The sequence below is a fragment of the Danio rerio genome, chromosome 19, assembly GCF_052040795.2.
Source record: "Danio rerio strain M-AB ecotype USA chromosome 19, GRCz13ab, whole genome shotgun sequence".
In the NCBI taxonomy this organism is placed as follows: Eukaryota; Metazoa; Chordata; class Actinopteri; order Cypriniformes; family Danionidae; genus Danio; species Danio rerio.
Window position 1 is genome coordinate 12,152,567 of NC_141039.2, and position 21,568 is coordinate 12,174,134.

General features: G+C 37.5%; 1 protein-coding gene across 7 annotated transcripts in view; it reads right to left on the reverse strand.

Moving 5' to 3' along the window:
• Positions 1 to 21,568, reverse strand: part of arhgef2a (Rho/Rac guanine nucleotide exchange factor 2a) — a 118,101-nt gene that overhangs the window by 10,687 nt on the left and 85,846 nt on the right. For all 7 annotated transcript variants that reach the window (NM_001423384.1, XM_087294036.1, XM_087294033.1 and 4 more), the window contains 8 exons: positions 20,452 to 20,702; positions 17,379 to 17,504; positions 16,271 to 16,388; positions 13,480 to 13,728; positions 8,212 to 8,288; positions 5,054 to 5,229; positions 4,155 to 4,222; positions 1,227 to 1,415 (listed from right to left, as the gene is read on the reverse strand). In NM_001423384.1, coding sequence (NP_001410313.1) covers positions 1,227 to 1,415; positions 4,155 to 4,222; positions 5,054 to 5,229; positions 8,212 to 8,288; positions 13,480 to 13,728; positions 16,271 to 16,388; positions 17,379 to 17,504; positions 20,452 to 20,702 — 1,254 coding nt within the window. The remainder of the gene's footprint in view (positions 1 to 1,226; positions 1,416 to 4,154; positions 4,223 to 5,053; positions 5,230 to 8,211; positions 8,289 to 13,479; positions 13,729 to 16,270; positions 16,389 to 17,378; positions 17,505 to 20,451; positions 20,703 to 21,568) is intronic.

Sequence of the window (21,568 nt, forward strand, 5' to 3'; positions counted from 1 at the left end):
TGTGTATGGAAAGCTTCATCAGTGCACCGTCATGCACCGACATATCGAATTGAAATAAACTGATGGCATGATAATCATAACCGAAACAAACCGTGAGACCAGTGTCGGTTCACACCTCTATTGGATTGATTAATTGCTCAGATGTCTTTATTATTTAGCGATTAATTAATTCATTGATTGGTTGATTGATTAATCGGAAACATTAATGCCTCTATTTGCATATTTAAACATTTTACTGACACCAACAAAATCTATAAAAAATCTTCAAAATCAGTCCACATGACAAAAACCAATATTAAATATGTAACCTTTGTTTTGTCATTCATTTGTGACTGTGAATACTGTATGACATGAGTCATGTAATAAATGCAAGTTTCATATAGCCTGTTACGATCCGTGGGAGTTTGTATTTTTGTGCCTTCTCCCTCTCTGTTTTGCTTGTCTCCCTTCGCATCTCCTTGTCTGTCATTCGCTCTTTGTCTCGTCCTATAACCTTTTGTGTCGCTACTTTTTCTCTGCTAAGTACCTGCTGATTGGATCCCGAGCCTGTCACTCCTCATTAGGGCGTTTCTGTGGACCAATTGGACTTCGTTCCACAGACTTTAAATTCGACCGGCACGCCTTGTTTTTCAGAGTGCTATATGTGTGTGTGTTGGTTTGTGTTCGCTCGCTGCTGTTCATAATGTATGCTTTGTTCTGTGTTTCTGAATAATTACATCGATGTAAATTAGGTCATGGTTAAAGAGTTTATCAATCCTTTTGTGAGCGCCGCATTTAGTATTTTTGCTTATTATTTCAGGGAGTTTAGGTGTGGCGTCGCAAACGCTGAAGATTTCGTTTCTTTTTCACATTTTGATTTTTATTAGTAAGTTTATAGGGGGATCTTGTGTTCTAGTTTAGGTGGCTTTTGGTTTTGTTTAGTTTTTTGCTTTGGCGCCACTCTAGTTCCTTTTTCCCCTAAAACTTTTGATTGTATTTCTTTTTTTTCTTATTATTACTATATATACAGTGTACAAAGCACACACATGTAAGCCTCTCTTTTGTTGGCTTCATTTTTCTTCTCCTCGTGAGAGGAATAAACAAATTGACCGTAAATTTTGTGTCCTGGTGTATTTTCCATCCATCTACTCAGTAATAATTTAATATTATAAGTGTTACGTTTATTTTCCCTAGACAACTTAATTAAACCGTAACATAGCCACTAAAGTAACATCATTGTGTCTCACCCTCTGTTATGGCCTGTGTTAGCAGCTGTTCTCCTCGAGGAGCCTGTGGAGACTCAGCTCTGAACAGGTTTCTGGAGCAGGCTGGCAGCATGACCTCATAGCCCCCCATGACCTCCGCCAGGTCTGAGAACAGAGTGACTCGCTCCTGTAGTAGCTCCAACACCTCACTGTCCTTCTGCTGGATATCAGCTGAAACACAACAGCAGCCATGGGTCATTCCATACCTAAAACCATTAGTGGGTCAAATTTACCCATGCATGACCTTAATATGACCAAAAAACATATCATTTCACTGTATTATACCTCAATGTAATGTGTTTAGAGTCATTGAATGATCATTTATTGTTAAAACCACCAGTGGGTCAAATTTACCTATGCATATGACCTTAATATGAGCAAAACACATATTATTTCATTGTATTATATCCAATGTAATTTGTTTAGAGTCATTGAATGATTATTTGTAGTCAAAACCACCTGTGGGTCAAATTTACCAATGCCTATGACCTCGCTATGACCAAAGAAAACTTTATTTAACTGCAATATACCAAATGTAATGTTTAGAGCAGGGGTGGCCAAACTCGGGCCTCAAGGGCCGGTGTCCTGCATAGTTTAGCTCCAACTCTAATCAAAAACACCTGAACATGCCAATCAGTGTGTTCAAGATCACTAGACACTTAAGCAGGTGTGTTTGATTAGAGTTGGAGCTCAACTGTGCAGGACTCCAGCCCTCCAGGATTGAGTTTGCCCACCCCTGGTTTAGAGTCAATGAATAATTATTAGTAGCCAAAACCATCACCTAATCAAATTTATCCATGCATATGACCTCGATATGACCATAAAATATTATTTCACTCTAATATACCACAATGTCAATGAGTCATTTGTAGTTAAAACCATTAGTGGGTCAAATTTACCTATGCATATTACCTCGATATGACCAAAAACATATGTTTTTCACTGTAATATACCCCAATGTAATGTGTTTAGAGTCATTTAATGATTATTTGTTGTCAAAATCACCAGTGTGTCAAATTTACCCATCCCTATTACCTCGATTTCACCAAAAACACATATTATTTCACTGTAATATACCACAATGTAATGTGTTTAGAGTCACTGAATGATTATCTGTAGTCAAAACCATTAGTGGATCAAATTTACCTACGCATATTCCCTGGATATGACCAAAAACACATATTATTTCAGTGTAATATACCCCAATGTAATATGTATAGAGTCATTGAAGGATTATTTTTAGTCAAAATCACCAGTGGGTCAAATTTAGCCATGCATATGACCTTGATATGACTAAAAACATTTCACTGTATTACACCCCAATGTAATGTGTTTAGAGTCATTAAATGATTATTTTTAGTCATCAACTTTGATGCTATGTTGAACCATAACACACCACTAACTCATGATATACACCCACCATCATGGCATTTAGTGCCTCTAATACCTGTGTGGCATTTATATATACTTATATAAATACTTATATACTTTCTTTTATCCAGAGTGACTAACATGTATTACTACGAATGAAAACGAACTCCCCAAAAAGTTTGCATTGGTGAGCTGTTTAGAACTGCCGAAACAAAATCAAAAAGAACTTACACAGCCATATCACCCTGCAGCCCAAGACCGGTTACTCACTGAAGCTAAGCAGGTCTGAGCCTGGTTAGTACCTGGATGGGAGACCACTAGGGAACACTAGGTTGCTGTTGGAAGTGGTATTAGTGAGGCCAGCAGGGGGCGCTCAACCTGTGGTCTGTGTGAGTCCTAATGCCCCAGTAAAAGTGAAGGGGACACTATACTGTCAGTGGGCGCCGTCTTTCGGATGAGACGTTAAACCGAGTTCCTGACTCTCTGCGGTCATTAAAAATCCCATGGCACTTCTCGTGAAAGAGCAGGGGTGTAACCCCGGTGTCCTGGCCAAAGTCCCTCTATCGGCCCTTACGATCATGGCCTCCCAATCATCCCCTTCCACCGAATTGGCTCGATCACTGTCTCTCCACTCCACCTATAGCTGGTGTGTGGTGAGCGCACTGGCGCCGTTGTCCTGTGGCTGCCGTCGCATCATCCAAGTGGATGCTGCACACTGGTGGTAGTGTGGAGAGACCCCCCTCATGATTGTGAAGCGCTTTGGGTGTATGGCCATACACAATAAATGCGCTATATAAATACACATTACATTACATTACATTACATTCGCTGTGACCAGATTTGGTTCGAAGATACGTCATTTCAGTTCTTTATTCGATTTTGTCTGAAGTATAAGGTAACACACATCCTTCAAGCATGTGTTCACATGGAAAAATAATGTTAGGAAATAATTCAAATGCTAGTTCTAAAGTGATGTTTTTGAATTAGCAATGGCTTTCGCTGTTTCGATAGTCAGCTGCAGATGTGAATGCATTGTGTACTAAAGTAGTTTCTCAACTTCCTTGCACATAAAGTGTTTTTATTCATTCATCATTTATTCATTCATTTTCTTGTCGGCTTAGTCCCTTTATTAATCCGGGGTCGCCACAGCGGAATGAACCGCCAACTTATCACATAGCACATTTTTATGCAGAGGATGCCCTTCCAGCCGCAACCCATCTCTGTGTTTTTATATGTGCTAATATTAATTCTAGCAAGAAATCTTGTTCGATCGTTGAGAAAATGTCTACTGATAAATGTGTGAAAGAGTTCCCTTGAGCATTTTAAAACAATTTTCTTTCAATCTGTCAATGCTTTAGCCACTATAATGACTCATCATCTGAGGAAAAGACAACCAGAATGAAAAGTGTTTGATATGTGTGTGTGTGTGTGTGTGTGTGTGTGTGTGTGTGTGTGTGTGTGTGTGTGTGTGTGTGTGCATACGTGTGTGTGCGTACGTTTGTGTGTGTGTGCGTGCGTGTGTGTGTGTTTAAAGCAAACCTTTGAGTCTTCGCAGAAGAGCCTTGTCTTCTGTTTCTATAAGAGGGAATTCTTCTCTTGACGGACAGCTGTTTGACAAAACAATGTGGATAAAGGAGAATGACCATCAGAAATGACATTTTTATCCTGGTGCCTTTTAGCTCTGAATTCATCTATATGATAAAATTTAGGATTTAAAAGTCGGATTCAAAGGACTCTACACCTTTTTTGTAGAATAACAGAAAACAATTTTATGCTAATGCTTATAGCTAAATTCTAGCTATTTGTTTATTTGTTTAAGTTATATAATAAAAAAGATATATTATATCTTAATAATAAATAGATAATAATATAAAAAAAACATTTAACAATATATACTAGTAATAAATATATGCATAAAATAACTAATAATTAATTTAATTGTAATGTATTAATAATACTGATAAATATAGCTGCAAGCAGCAATTATCAGGGCCAAGCAGCCCAGAGGTCACATCATAAACAAGAAAGGCAAACAAGCTACAGAGCAACTGGAAAGATCTATAACTTTTTGCCAGCATGGTCTGAGCCAGGGGTGTCCAAACTCAGTCCTGGAAGGCCGGTGTCCTGCAGATTTTAGCTCCAACTTGGCTCAACATACCAGCATAAATGTTTCTAGAAAGCCTAGTATGAGCTTGATTAGCTAGCTCAGGTGTGTCTGATTGGGGTTGGAACTAAACTTTGTCTAAACTATGTCTAAACTATGTCTATGGTATTAGGGTCAGATTAGTTTTAGCTGAGTTGTAAAACAAACACAGGCTACTTGGCAAGTAATGCTTCCAGCAGATTGACAAATCCCTTCAAAATATTTCCGCTTATTATCCAAATTCAAAAGAAATGCAATTTCAAATTCCACTGCAAAGACAAAGATGTGTTTGTACCTGCCGATGGTCTGCTGTATAAGGCGAAGCCAGGTGTTTCTGTCATCTTTGCTTGCCGCATAGAGCTCGTACATCTCAGGTGGGCTGGACTCACTGCTGATCAGAAACAACCCTCGCTCCTGATTGGCTATATCTCGAACCAATAGACTCTGCAGTGACACTACAGCAGACTTGTCCTACACACACGACACAAACAGAACAAATTTGCCATCTGTGTGCATTAGCATACTGATAACATCCAAATGCAATCAGTAAATTCAAACCCCTTTAGGAATTGTTAGGATGCAATGCTAAGGGCAAACAAATTTGAAGACATGTCCGGAAAGTAAACTGTAAGAAGAATGGTATCTATTCTTACGCTATTCTGATCGACTCTTCCTTATCCAGAGGTTTATGGAGCTTAAAATATGCCAAATTTATGGAGCCTAAAAAGATTTCGATAGTGTAGACCGTTGGTACTTGTTCAGAACTCAAATTTTTTAAGATACCATTGCAGGGCTTTGAAATCAAAAGGGGTCTAAGGCAGGGTGACACTTTCAAAGAGAGAATAGTTAGACATGTAGATGTGAACCCAGGAGGTACATTGTACAAAAGGACAGTGCAGTACTTAGCTTATGCGGATGACATAGACCTACTCAGAAAGAGAGCTGAAGGAATGCATCCTACAGCTAGAAAGGGAAGCACACCTGGCAGGCCTGGATGTGAATACTGGCAAGTAGAGATCTGCGCGGGACTAAATTTTGAATCCCGCTCCCGCCCGCACCCGCCAGGTTTTAGCCCGAACCCGACCGCTCCCGCTTATATTAAGAATTTATTGTCCCGCTGCCCGACCCGCCCCGTTTTCTGCCCGCCGCGCCCGATCCTGCTAAAGAGCGGGGAGAACAAAACCGAAAATCACCCAGCTATACAGTCCAGACAGCCAAGCCGTCTGTATAAACACACACACAGCACCAAGCACACACACACACAGACAAAGCTCTCTCTCTCTCTCATACGCGCGCGCGCGCACTAACACACACACAAGCACCAAGCAGACACACAGGGGTTTGCTGTTATATCAACTCAAAGGCTTGTAATACCATGTATCAAGTACCAATGTAATACCAAAAGGTTTTATATAAAGGTATATAAATACTGAGTCGCGCCAGCTCCGGGCCGCAGCGCACATTACTCTCGGGCCGATTCCAGCGCGGATGCGGCAGCGTCGGCTCGCTTACAGCCGCCGCATCTGGCTCGATTGATTCGGGCCAGAATCAGGCAGTGAGTCCACAAGCATCCGGCCTGAGTTCGGCAGCCGGAGCCGGGCCGATTGGTAAGTTTCCGGCAGGCGAGAATCTATCCGGAACTGGCCCGAGTGTATTTTGCTATCTGGGAAAGCTCTCTCTCTCATTCGCGCGCGCTCGCACTAACATACACACACACAAGCACCAAGCACACACACAGGCAAAGCTCTCTCTCTCTCTCTCTCTCTCATTCGCATAGAAGTATCCGCGATATTGCTAGACAGCCCGCTCCCGTCCCAAATTTAACCCGTTACCGACCGCTCCCCGCGATTTATTCGGAAATTTATTCCCACGCCGCAGAAATCTGGTCGAGTCCTGCGGCACCCGCAGGACAGCCGCGGGAATGCAGACCTCTACTGGCAAGACAAAGTATATGCTTATGTCTAGATCTCAGAGCACCTCAATGGAACCCCTGCAGGTAGAGCCGTACTCCTTAGAGCATGTCCCCAACTTCAAATATCTAGATTTATTGCTGACAGACAGCAACGAGACCAGGAAAGAAATAAAAGAGGTTGAAGTCGGAAAACAAAGCATATTTCAGCATGCAGCACCTCATTAAATCCTGTATGCTGAACCGAGCGAGCAAAAAGAGGCTATAACGTACAGTATTGTGACCAGTGGTATGGTATGCCAGTAAAATGGGGGTATTAACAGCTCTGGATGAACTGCTTCTCAATGCCTGGGAGAGAAATATCTTGAGGAGGATCTATGGACCAGTTTGTGAATGGTGGATAAGGAGTAATGCAGAAGTAGCAGACCTGTATGTTGAGCCAAGCCTGGTCACAGAAATAAAGAGAAACTGGTTAGAATGGCTCGGTCACTTAGAGAGATTGCCCGAACACAGTAGTGTAGAAGATAAAGCCAGAAGGAAGGAGACTTCCTGGGAGGCCACAGAAGAGGTGGTTAGATGGCCTAGAAGAAGATCTACTTGTCCTAGGAGTGCGTGCTCGGAGAAATCGAGGACGGATGGAGGGGAGTGGTTGAAGAGGCCAAGGCTCTACAAGAGCCGTAGGAAGGAGAAGAAGAAATAGGCCAAAACAATGTGAATTTAATTGTGTTCATTAGAATTAACAATTGTAATTTAATAAAACTGAATTTTTTTTGCCTTTAATTTTTTTTTTTGGATTATGAATTTCTTAATTTGAATTTGAATTTGAATCTGAAATTTAAGGCAACTGAATTTTTTAAGTCAAATTTTTCTAGATGTATTTTCAAACTTTTTAGTTCTGAATTCATAGACTGCAGGCAAATACAATTTCAAGTGTTTAAGATCAACATCAAATTTAATATTACACAATTCAAAACCAGAAATTCAGATAGCGCAGGTCATGTCAAGGGTCTTTACCAGCAAAAAGAAGAATATTTTAAGCTCCATAGAGGTTGACAAAGTTATGTGGATCTTGTGCGTATCCAGGCCAGATGATTGACCTGCTCCTCTAAAACTGAATGTATACTTGTATTATCATACTATTATTTAATATAACTCTACTGTTATTTCTAACAATATGGAGGACTGACTGTCATGACGAAGCCCTTGGAGTGGCTAAATGAATGAAATAAATTATGTATAAAATGAATAGGTTGTGGATAAATTGAGGAACACTTGTGAAAATGTAATGAAAAACTTTTTATACACTGAAAAAAATGTTCACCTCGAAGTTACGTGCAAGAAGGGATTTTCCATTATTGCCTGTTTTGTTGGTGAAGCTAAGCGGATACTATTTGGATTGTATAATTCAAACTTGACATGTGAATTACTTTAAAATTGACAAAATAATTAACAGCACATACTTTATAAAATCGACACAGTTTGTGGTATCATACAACTAAAAACTCTAATGTGGAGTTTACTATATAATGACTATTTTAACTTACCAAACTGGCAAAAATAAACCGCTGATCTTTCTCTTGCAAGAACACTAGAATATCAGTCATCAGCAGAACTTGAACATCTACAACAGAAACAAATCATAATGAAATGGCACTTAATACAACAGTGAGTCAGTAAGCTGCGTCCCAAATGGCACACTATACACTCTGTACTTATGCACTTACACACTCAACAGTACAGTATATATGTATGTAGTGTCGTACCAAATGAAACACTAATGTTTTTTTCTTTCAGATGACGTTTGACAGTTGCCAAATTAGCAAAATGAATGACCAAAACCACCAAATAATACATGCCATTATTTCACCATTGGGAGGCGCTTTAATCACTCTCTTTGGAGAATTTTGCTTTCACAATCCAAAAAATAATAATATAATCCAACATGAGTGTCCGATAGCTCCGCCCCTTCCACCCGTGAGCAAAGCAGTGGTCGTTGAGTGCGTGAAGTGTCCGACATTCCACACTACATGTTAACAGTTGAATAAGTGCATCATCCGTGTATTTAAAGTGCACTAAATCTTTTTTCAGTGTGGACACACTACTTACACTATTTATAATACATGGCACAGAATTGTGCATAAGTATGCGATTTGGGATGCATCTTGTTTCTCCCTCTAAAGGCCGGGACACACCAAAACAAAGTTAAGAACTAGCTGTGACTAAAACTGAGGAAAATGTATGATCTGAGTCTGTGTGAGAGGATGTATATTTCCATACCTGCAGTTGGCAGTGTGTGTATTTTTATTCCAGAACTTGTTCTTTGCCCTCACTACAAAAGGATTCACTCGTGCAAATATATCTGAACATCTAGATTTTTAAGTTTGCAGATGTTTAAAAGTCCAGTGTGTAGGATTATTGCAATTCTAATTATTGCAGTCCAGATATAAAATATTGGATGTTTAATTTTTTCTTTTCCTCAGATTGATGCGCAGACAGGTTGCCAGATTGACGACAACAACAGATTCAAGCCAAAAGTGAAGGCGTTCACGTGAGCAGATTACATATTACCTGGTCATTGAGCATTAGGAGGGATACGAGATCAGGTATTTCTTGAGAGCCTCCAGTTCGTTTTTTTACCTATACAGTACTTTGGTTAATATGGTGGTTCTAATTCTGTATGTAAGCGTTAAGTGTTTGTGATTGTTATTACAATTCGCTTGTATACATGTTTTTAGACTGTGGGAGGAAACCGGAGTACCCAAGGAAAACCCACGCGAACACTGGGAGAACATTCAAACTCTGCGCAAAGAGTACCGACTGGCTCAGTTACAACTTGAACCATTGGGCCTCCGGCTGCCGTCATGTTGCCTGATTGTTGAATTGAGGAGGAGGGAATAGGGAAGGATAGAGGTGGGGGGTGAGTTACAAAAACAAAGTTAGGAGAATTTAAGTGGAAAATCATTACAAGATATTTCCGCACCCCACAAATTGTAGCAAAGATAAGAATAGGCTCATCTAACAGATGCTGCAGAGAATGTGGTGATCATTTAGGGAACCACTCTCATATCTTTTGGTATTGCCCAAAACTGCAGCAATTTTGGAATGATATCTATAAGGTATTTGGAGACATATTCTGTATTGATATTCCCTTTGATCCAACTGTGGCAGTCCTGGGTATGGTGCCTGAGAGCATGGTGGAACGAAGAAGTATTTATTTATTTCAAATACTGCTTTCTGCAGCACTAAAATGTGTCACATCTAACTGGCTCAGATCAGACCCACCTAGGTATGACCAATGGATAACATTTTTTTTAAACAATATTAAATATAATTAAATTAAATATTAATATTAAACAATAATACATAAGTAACTTTAAACATACAACATAGATTTAATAAACAGCTACATTACATACTCGATAAGTATATGAAATTTCTCCCAATTGCCTCCACACCCCTCTCCTTTTTATTTATTTATTAATTTATTATTTTTTTAAATATATGTTTTATATATAACTTCAACACAATATATATTGTATATATTGTTTTAAAATGAAACTGTGCAAATGACTCCCTTTTTTTTCTGTTGTTTTATTTTCTCCCTAATCTTTTAAGTATCTATCTGTATCCTTACTGGCTATTTCTGATGTATCTCTGATTTTGTGTTGTGTTCTAATAAAAAAAACTGTAAAAAAAAAAAAAAATAAATAAAACTAAGATAGGGAATGAAGTTTAGGCAGGATATTTATAGTCATTTTGGAATGATCCGATAGGCTAGCTAATGATTAGCGATAAGGATCAGATGTAGTCAATCATATCACATGCTCCTCTCGAAATTAGTTAGTGAAACTTCACTAGGCTGTGCCCGAAAAAATTGAGGCATCCTTTATGGCTAAAATGAAATACACTGTTTGTTTCCACCAAGGAAATTCGGGATGCTGTAACATATTTAGCGGTGGAAAGAGTACTGAAAAATCATACTTAAGTAAAAGTACCATTACTTGCCTAAAAATGTAGTGCAAGTAGAGTAAAAGTATCTGTTTTAAATATTACTCAAAGTATGAGTAATGAGTATTGCGCTGTAAAAAGTTGATGCGTTAACATATATTTTGTGCATGTGTGTGTAAACGTAAGTAGCAAAAGATTCAAAGTAAATCGGCACACAAATTACAAAAGCATGTAAACGTGTGTAAACGTAACATTCTGTAGTGCATCGATTTATTGCCCAGCAGACACACAACATTATAAGATGTTCATCTTAGGTTAAATTCAGGTTGTAATGTCAGGTGACCAAAATTAAATGTCTAGCCAGCGTCTAAAGACAACATTTTTTTGATGTCCAATAATGACCTCAAATGGTGTTGATATTTGGTCAATTTTAGGCTATTTGTTTTAGGTCTAAATTTTAGGTCTAAATGTTAGAAAGTGACCAAAATCTAACGTTGAGCCAGCATCTTAAACCAACGACATATTGACCTCAAATACTGATTTATTCATCAGATATGGCAACCAAAATCTAACATATGATGGAAGTCATAAGGGTAACGTCCACACAATGTTAGGCTGTAACATCATTAGACGCTGATATTTGGTTGGTTTTAGGTTGGAGATCGGCCTGACGTTGAATTCTGATGTCAACATGATTTTCATTTCCAAACAAAATGCAACGTCCACATGACGTTAGGGTACAGCGTCAATCTGACATCATGTTGACATCTTGTGCCTGCTAGGTGTTTAAGGCCATTTCGGTCATCATACAGTAAACATCTGTCATCTTCTCATCAGTGACCAAAAGTCTAAACCAGGGGTGTCCACACTCGGTCCTGAGGGGCTGGTGACCTGCTGAGTTTTGTTCCAACCTGCTTTAACACACCTACCAAGAAGTTTTTAGTATATCTAGTAAAAGTTTGATTAGCTGGTTCAGGTGTGTTTGATTAGGGTTGGAGCTAAACTCTCCAGGACACTGGCCCTCCAGGACCGAGTTTGGACACCCCTGGTCTAAACAGTCTCTGGGTTGATGACTGTTTACATGGACACCAATAATTCGATTTTAATGTGATTAAGACAATACTCTGGTTAAGAGTTAACCATGTAAACAGCGATTTTTTGATTATTTAAATCAGATTAATCGAACGAAAGAGAAATAGAATTAAGACGTAGGGAGTATGCAGATTTTAGTGGCATTATTGAAGTGCATTACAGACACTTAATCGAATTATTACCGTCATGTAGGACTTTTCGCAGCGTTTTGTAACAGGATAGTCCATACTCACACACATACACGTGCCTGCACGTGTGGCTGTTTGGGCACTCTCTGCACCCACCCAGTCAGACACCTGCATCGTGAAATGCGGAGGTTTTATTTCTTCCATTCAGCATGCGGTATGAACTTCCATTAAAACATAACTCTTCCAGCAGTTCGTAGTTGCATCCAGTATCTCGCTTGTCACGGAGGGCGTGCATGAAATGTTCGTAAATGAAAGTGGAAGTGCCAAACTGCAGTTAAAGTCGACAAATTAAAAATGAAACCCCCGAAATTACATGAAACTCTGGAGGACATGCGGATAGCGTGGTGACAGAATGACGTTAATTATGTGCTATAACATGTAAAACAGGATCATGAAAGTACCACTCAAAAAGTAACTCATGTAAACACCTTATTATTCTTAATATTATACATATTGTTTTCTTAATTAGATTAAAGCAAATAGTTTGATTACTGATGTCCATGTAAACGTAGTCAATGTGTGTAAAGATTTTGGACATCTTCTTGGACACTTTTAATGCTTCCAAACAGTTTGCTGCAATTATAAATCGTCATGTTTTGAGGTAGTTCACTATGATGCGATTTACCTTGTATGTGCTATTTGATTGGGCAAGAATCACAGGACTGATTTTTCTAATCCTCATAGACAAGAAAAAATAAAGTGGAGACTTCAGGTTAAAGGAAAGTAGTGGGAGTAAAAGTACCGATACAGCACTAAAATGTACTCAAGGAAAAGTAAAAGTACACATTTATAAAACTACTTAGTAAATTACCGTTTCTGAGAAAAAACTACTAAATTACATTAATTTGAGTATTTGTAATTAGTTACTTTACACCACTGAATATAATTGGATAAACTGGCAGTGGGCAGAGTTACACAGGCCAAAACAAAGATAGACATTCCAACCAGAACGCACATTTTTCAAAGGAGAACAACTGAATTTCTCATTGTTTTTCAGATAACCAAGTATGTTCACTTAGTTTCCTTAATACAGGATCTGCAAAAATATTATGGTATTTTTATGATTTAGAAGAGTCAAAAATGCACACACAGCACTTTTAAGAAATGCTTCTTTGTGTTCCCTCTTAAATTGCATCAATTGCTTAACTCTATCACTTTAGTTTTCGCTCTCATGCTCTGATTCGTAGATGAACACCCAATCAGGACACTCTCACTGATGGTCTATAGCTTCTACAAACTCCCTCTAAAATGAGCCTAACCAAACTACACTGTAAAAAGTGTTTAGTTACATTACTTTAAAAACCGAATAAAGCCGTTGTCTTAAAAGCAACAAGTTAATTTTAGGTTGAGTAAACCCATTGACTTAACTTTTACAATTATGTAAATAGTTTGGTTACTTCATAATTATAAGGCAACGAGTTTAGTCTCTTTTTTAAAGTAAAGTCAACTAATTGCTTTTTAAAGTGTAGCCAGACAGACACTCACTGACGATCTGATGCTACCGTTGGCTTGGTGTGTCTCAGCCTTAACACAGATATGTATCGCATCATACGTCCCTATATACAGTACAACCATCTTCAGTACCTTTGAGTCGAGAGCTGGGTGTTTTCCAGAGAAGCGTGCCTTCATGTATAAGCTGCCTGCGGAGCAGTTCGGCCGGTCGGAATAGAGCTCCGGAACGAAGTTTGGCCTCTGCACGCGGGTCCACTCGAGAGCGGATCTCCTGCAGCCGATGTGTCCTCTCCAACTCCAATACCTGCTGATCCACCGAACACAGCAGCTCGCGGAGACAAGCCAGAGCCTGAGACAGGCCTGCAGCTTCCTCCAGATTGTCTGCATTTTACAAATAACAATCAATCACAAAAAAATACAATAAAATCTATAAGCAGGTGATTTTATGATTAAAATCTAAAACGTGATGTCACCAATATGTGCTTGAAAGGGGCATTTATAAATTTGTTTGTCCTTTGATTTGTTTATTTAATAAACTGGACAGTAATTAATATATATATATATATATATATATATATATATATATATATATATATATATATATATATATATATATATATATATTTTTTTTTTTTTTTTTTTTTTACTGTAACCTAAATTAAATATATCCAGTAAATAATGAATTTTTCATCTCAAAACGCTATTGCCATGCAACGATTTCAAAATTCTAAATGATCGTACACAAAAAATTTAATATTATGGTATTGAAAATATAATATAATAATAATATTTAATATTATTGTAAAACATAACAGTTCTAGGCAAAAGCCTTGCTGTGAAGTTTTTATTCTTTTTCAAATATTTTCCAAGTGATGTTTAACAGAGCAAGAACATTTTCACAGTATTTCCTATTATATTTTGTCTTCTATTGAAAGTCTATTTTTAGTTTGTTTGCAATTGGTCTTAAAGCTTTAGTCTAAATAGTTTTATAGATTTTTAATAGTTTTACATAAAAAAATTACTTGTCTAATTACAGGGTTCATAAATATATTTACTACTAAACTGCCAAGACTTTTCCAAAGATTTCATTGACTTTGGGCCCTATCATACACCCGGCGCAATAAGGCGCAAGACGTATTTGCCCCGTCATGTTGCTATTTTCAGACCAGCGCAACAGTAATTTTCCAGTTTTTCGCTATGTTGTTTTAATAGCGATAGTGCTTCATTTACACATTGCTTAAAACACGCAGGATGCACAGCAATACAGAAATATCTTTACAAATGAAAAAGAATTAAAGGATTAAAATGCTACAAAAAGTATTATTTTCTACATAAATATAAAAACCACTGCCTCCATGACTTCTTCATCCCGGGGGCTTGTTTTAGTTTATTCATGACAACTTGCTTTGGTATAAGGTTCTTTTTATTAGTAGTATTATTTATTATATGCATATTTATATTTGTTTTATTAAATACAAGCTTAGATTTGTCCACCTGTCATGGACACATGCTATGCCATACGGGGCCATATTATATTTGGATATAATGGTTCGTTATTACTGTTCATTTATTCGTTTGCTGGAAATTAAAACTGAATTTAGAAATAGTTTTAAAACAAATCTTTGCATTTACCAAACTAAATGAATTATGCAGGCTAATGGATGTCTTCAGTGGAGTGTGCAACACTGTTCCCTTTTCCACAAAAGAGAGCAAGTGAAAGAGAAAGTAAAGAGGCCGAATGGGGGAGGCTTGTTCTTTATCCTTGCGCTGCAGATGGTCTGTTTAACTGTTTTCTCGCTAGTAAAGCGCTCAGTTTTTCTACTTACAAAGTCCGCCATGTAAATAGTAAATGCGACATGGTGCGATGGAACTGATTGTTAAAGGGAATGGGAGATGAGACTCTGATTGGTTTAATGCACATTATTCTCAAAACACACCCAAAAACGTATAAAGAGAATAAGCTCAACACTGTTAGACCATGCCCCAGGGCGCAGAGAACATAATGTGAAGAGACGATCTGGTCAAATTTAAAATAAAATTCAAAAATTACCCAATATTACAATCTCAAATATGTAACTACACAGATATTTATTAAACAAATTTCCATTGCTTTTCCAAAACATTTTGGGTTTTTTTTGTTTTTCCAAAACTTTTCCAGGCCTGAAAAAATGCCTTGTCAAAGTTCCATGACTTTTCCAGGTTTTCCAGGACCTTATGAACCCTGCATTTAGTAAATTTATGACTTGTCAAATTACTTTTAATAGGTTTATAGATTTTTTATAGTTTTACATTAACACTGACTAGTCCAAATGATGAGTTTAACTAAAATCTGTTGAAGTTAAAGCTTATTTGCTTTGTTGTTGTTTTTTTGTTTTGTTTTTGTTTTCTCCTTTATTATTATATGGATTTGTTTGTTTGATTGAACATTTGATTTTGGTTTACTTGATTAAATCATGCATTTGTTGAAACTTAATTTATTATTTAATTGAATTATTTGAGAAACTGTATTGTTTTTTTTTTTAACCCCAGCGCCCAACCCACTTTATTAGCCAAAATACCGCTACACACTAACTTAGCCTAGTTCACCTAATTAAACAGGTTAAGCCTTTACATTGCTCTTTAAAACTCAATGCTAATAAACTCCAAAATTACTAGCCACATATTGTGTACTGTTATCATGGCAAAAAACAAAAGAAATTAGTACATTTTAAAACTGTTATATTTAAAATATGTTGAAAAAAAAATAGTTGAAAAAGGGCTAATAATTTTGCCTTCAACTATATATATATACACACTACATTGGCTTCATATCAATTTTGTTAACTTATTAGAATGCTACAGAATTGCATACACAGAGGAGAAGGGCAGCTATTTAAATACAGCTAATATTGACACTGGCGTCAATTATACATGTGAGTCTCACCTTTGGTGTTGTCATGGATTCGCTGCAGTAGGACGGGGTATTTAGTGATACGCTGAGTGACCAGCAGGATACACTCCTGAAATCCGTGACGGCGCAGTAAGGGCCCCCGACTCACCCTCTAAACAGAGACAGAGACAACAAGAAAGGATTTGATCTTGCCATAAAAATAGCCTCTTATGGCAAAAACCAAGTGACAAAAAAAAAAAAAAATGAACATATACATATACATTTTAATTTAGTACTGGTATAAAAAAAAAATGTATTAACAAAAATTTTACTCGAAAATATGTACAATATTATAATTGATAATTTTGGCCATTATTATTTTTTAACGTGTCTTAAAATAGAAACTTATTGTAAAAAATTAAACTTAAAATTTAAATTTAAATTTAAAATTAAATTAAATTAAATTAAATTAAATTAAATTAAATTAAATTAAATTAAATTAAATTAAATTAAATTAAATCTTAATCAAGGCCAAATTTTTAAAACACCTGGATAATACATTTAGGCTACATATCAGATAAAATACATACTAGATATACAATACCATAACATTTATTATAATGAGGTAAGAAGGTTTTTTATTTTGAAATATATGGAACTTGCCATGAAAACAGACTTTAAAAAACCCTGCCATTTACAGTATTGGACAGATGTGTACTTCCACTGCATGCCTAAAGTGTTAACAAACATGTAAATCTTTCAAATTTCACTGCACTTTGCCTTTTAAATTGTGAAACGAACCTTCAAATTATGATCCTCACCCTCACTGATGCAACAATACTGAACATTTCAATTCAAGAAGTACATGCAATAGCATATTAGTATTGTTGTATAATTCGTGACATTTCCCTGGTTTTTGTTAGCCCTACATCAGCTATTATGAACTAAAATGAAAATGAGAGCCGAGCACAGTCATGATGATACCTGTACATCTGATGATTCACCCATTTATGAGGGTTTGCAGGCATTTATTCCATTAATGCACCACCCACCATCATTCCTCACCCGGTGCCACTCTGTCCTCCCACTTGAAACACACAGACGACACCTGATCTGCTCACGCAAACAAACAAACACACGCAGGACACTGTCTTGTTCTTACCCGTATAAAGAGCTGAAGTCTCTTGTCTCTGGCCAGCAGCTCTTTGTAGAGTTTGACAGCCTTCATATGGCGACTGCAGAACTCAGAATAGGCCTTCAGCATATCGTCTGCAAACTGACCTGAGAACTGTCCAACACACACACAGACAGTGCACTATAAACACTTTGTTCTTTGAAACCTGAAAAGCCCTCAGCCTCCCACTCTCATACACTCAGAATGACGTTTCCATTTCCACTTGTCGCCCTTTCTGTCTTTCTGTTTGACTTTTCACTTCCTCTACAGCATGACGTCGTGTTTTCCTCCACCAAGCTCCGTCATTTTCAATGCACTTCAAATTCAATTAGGCTATTTGGTTAAGAAACTGTGTTACAGGTTAAGTTGAGACAAAAATGAACATGGAGTTGTCATTTATTCACTCTGGTGAACCCTTCCTTCTATTTCAGATCACAAAAATAAAAGTAAATATATTTAAATACAAAGTTCCGTCATAAAACTTCATGTGTGCACAGGCTGATAGATCACCTTACCTGCTCATGTGTCATTAACTACTGTACATGGCGCAGGAGATTGGCTGTTGTTGTTGCTTCAGCAGCCAATGAACTATCTCCTCAACGTTTTAAATGCTCAGTGTAGTTTTACGCTAGCATGTGTTTTTCAGAGACCCTCCTCCACCCCAGCTCCACCTGTGTTTATATCTGCTATGGAGGTTACATATATATTATGTCTGCAGCAGCCGTGTGTATTATTCTCAAGCTGTATGTGTGTGTGTTACGACTGAAGTTTATTTATTCATTTATTATTGTGGATTATACTCTGTCTTTTTCTTTTGTCCCACCTTCTTGTTGTTTTTCTGTTGTCTCATAGGCTCCCAAACCGGCGTGATTCCCTGTTCTGATTGGCTGCTGGTCTCAAAAGCCTGTATATAAGGGAGCTTCCGGCAGGGTTCGGAGAGCTCATTTCTGTGCGTTCGGTGTTTGGAGTGGAGCTCCTGGGTTTCCCTCACCCCTCCGGCCGACGACCAACAACCAATATTGTACTGATGACCATCATACGCTAAAATATTTTTGAGAGTTTGAGCGTGTAGGGGTGACCTGCCTATTTATTTCATTACTTTTGACTTTGTTTATGTTTAGGGAGTAAGGTAAGCTTTTTATATTTTTCTTTAAATAGTAATAGGTAATTTAGTGGATTTACTTTATAGATTATTTTGTTTGTTATTTTGGCCTGTGGTCGCCCTGAAGAAATGCTCGTTTATATTAGCCACATTTTTCTATAAAAAATCTATTCATATATACTCTCAACTGAGTGTGTGAGTTTGGTTGTCGACCGAAGGGAATCTTTTGCTTTAAGTTTTGTTTTGTTTGGGAAATCCACCACCCCAACACATTTGTTTTTTCTTCGTTTATTATGCCCTTTTTGTTTCCCCTAGACTTGGGGCGTAATAGTGTGAATATACTGGCAGTAGCATGTCTCAGTACTTGCTCTGCCATAATAATTAAAGCAGCAACAGCAGCATTGTAGCAGATCTATTCCGCCAAGACCAAACACATCAACATTGCCATATACAGTTCAAGTCAGAATTATTAGCCCCCCTTTAAATTTATTTTTCTTTTTTAAATATTTGCCAAATGATGCTTAACAGAGCAAAGAATTTTTCACAGTATGTCTGGTAATATTTTTTCTTCTGGAGAAAGTCTTTTTTTTATTTTGTTTCGTTTTGTTTTATTTCGGTTAGAATAAAAGCAGTTTTTAATTTTTAACACCATTTTAAGGACAAAATTATTAGCCCCTTTAAGCTAATTTTTTTGTGATAATTTACAGTACAAACCACTGTTATACAATGACTTGCCTAATTACCCTAACCTGCCTAGTTACCCTAATTAACCTAGTTAAGCCTTTAAATGTCACTTTAAGCTGTATCAAGGTGTCTTGAAAAATATCTAGCAAAATATTATTTACTGTCATCATGGCAAAGATAAAATAAGTCATCTATTAGAAATGTGTTAATAAAACTATTATGTTTAGAAATGTGCTGAAAAACTTTTCTCTCCGTTAAACAGAAATTGGGGGAAAAAATAAACAAGGGGGCGAATAACTCAAGGAGGCTAATAATTCTGACTTTAACTGTACATACTTATTACCATTCTGTACCAAAGGATTTGTCATGACAGAAATACTGCGTATGTCCAACCATATAATGCAAGTAAATGGTGTTTAGCAAGTTTATATTAAAATATTCAAATAATGGAAGTTAACGATTCCCAATAATTGTATTTTATTAATTTCTACCCTACCCCAACCGTCACAGTAATGTAAAAACAGATCTGGAGTCTTCTCTATTAGTATAGCTGACTAAACATGTGGATGGATATTAACAGCCTTCTGAGCCTACTAGTAGGTGCAGTAGACCCCTACTGGCCCATATCTATCACCTGATAACCGCTGATAACACTCATTTAATCAAGTGATAACATTCGAAGAGGATGAAATATTAATGATGGTCAATTTCCACTGTCATTGTGTTATTTGAAAAATGAATAAAGTTATTCAGCATTAAAATAACATCATGAAGAGTAAACAATGACCGAACAATCACTTTAGAATCGGAATTAAAACAAACCTGTTTGATTTCTTTCAACTGGACACAAAATAAAAATCTCAGAAACCAGTAACGATAGAATTTGATAGTATTTCTTTTTTCTGTTGACCAGTTACGAACATTCTTCAAAATATCTTCTTTTTTTGTGCTTTCAACAGAAAAAAAAGCAACTCATGAAGGTTTAAAACCACTTGTGGGAGATTAAATAATGAGTAAGCTTTCATTTTTGGACGAACTATCCCTTTAAGAAAAATCTTCAATAACACATTCCTGTTCTATTTGTGTTGCAATGATTAATTGTGTCCATTTCTTGCATTAATGCATTAATCTGACAGTCCTGGCTAATTATGACATCTTTTCGCTGGCAATCAACACCGACATGTTCATCCAAAAATTGCTTACAGCGGGCCAAATGCAATGAAAAGCATTTTTACACCCCTTTCCGCCCACCTCAACTCATCAACGCGCTCCTACCTGCTTTATTAGCACATCGCTGATCTGAGTGATGGTGAAATTGTTTGTGCTGCCGGGCTGCAGGCTGTGAGCACGCCGTGCGAGGAGCTGTGTGAGGAAGTGTGTGTGTATGCTCAGCAGACGCTCCAGGCAGGGGAAGAGCGCATGTACGACCCCCGGCTCCAGCTGCACTTCCTCCAGCATCCCCCGTCTGAACACGCAGTCCATGATCCGCAGCGTCCGGACATGATGAAGCTCCGTCTGGATCAGCTCTGGAAGCACAGCACAGAGAGGATGGTGAGCTTTAAATAAATGACAACATTTAAAGGCTTTCTTTTGGATATGGAGTCCTAATGATTGTTTAAAGTGTCGTTACACATGGCTAGATGCCATGGGTAGAATCTGATGTGTATAAAAAAGTAGGCAGTGAGGCTTAGAAGTACAGTTCATTCCATCTGTTGCACCACCATCTGTGCAAATCGGTGTTGACAGCCAACTAAACACTGCATCATTATTTCTCTAATTATTTTTTAATTAGGTTATCTCTATTATTATTCTTTTATCTTTCATCTATTTATTTTATTATCTCTCTGTCTCTCTTTGTCGATATGACACATAAAACCTTCAAACTTAAAGCTTTAAGACTGTTGAACCCAGCATTTTTTACTTTTCATCAGATACATGTCTGTACATAGATTATGTTTATTCATTCATTCATTTTCTTTTCGATTTAGTCCCTTTATTAATCTGGGGTCACCACAGTGGAATCGACCGCCAACTTATCCAGCACGTTTTTACGCAGCGGATGCCCTTCCAACCACAACCCATCTCTGGGAAACATCCCTTCACACTCATTCACACTCATACACTACGGACAATTTAGCCTACCCAAGTCACCTGTATTGCATGTCTTTGGACTATGGGGGAAACCAGAGCACCCGGAGGAAACCCACATGAACACAGGGAGAACATGCAAACTCCACACAAAAACGCCAACTGACCCAGCCGAGGTTCGAACCAGGGACCTTCTTGCTGTGAGGTGGCATCACTACCTACTGCGCCACTGCGTCGCCACATAGATTATGTTTCTATATAATTTCAGAATATACTTTTTTTGCTTTAGTTAATCTTATATCCA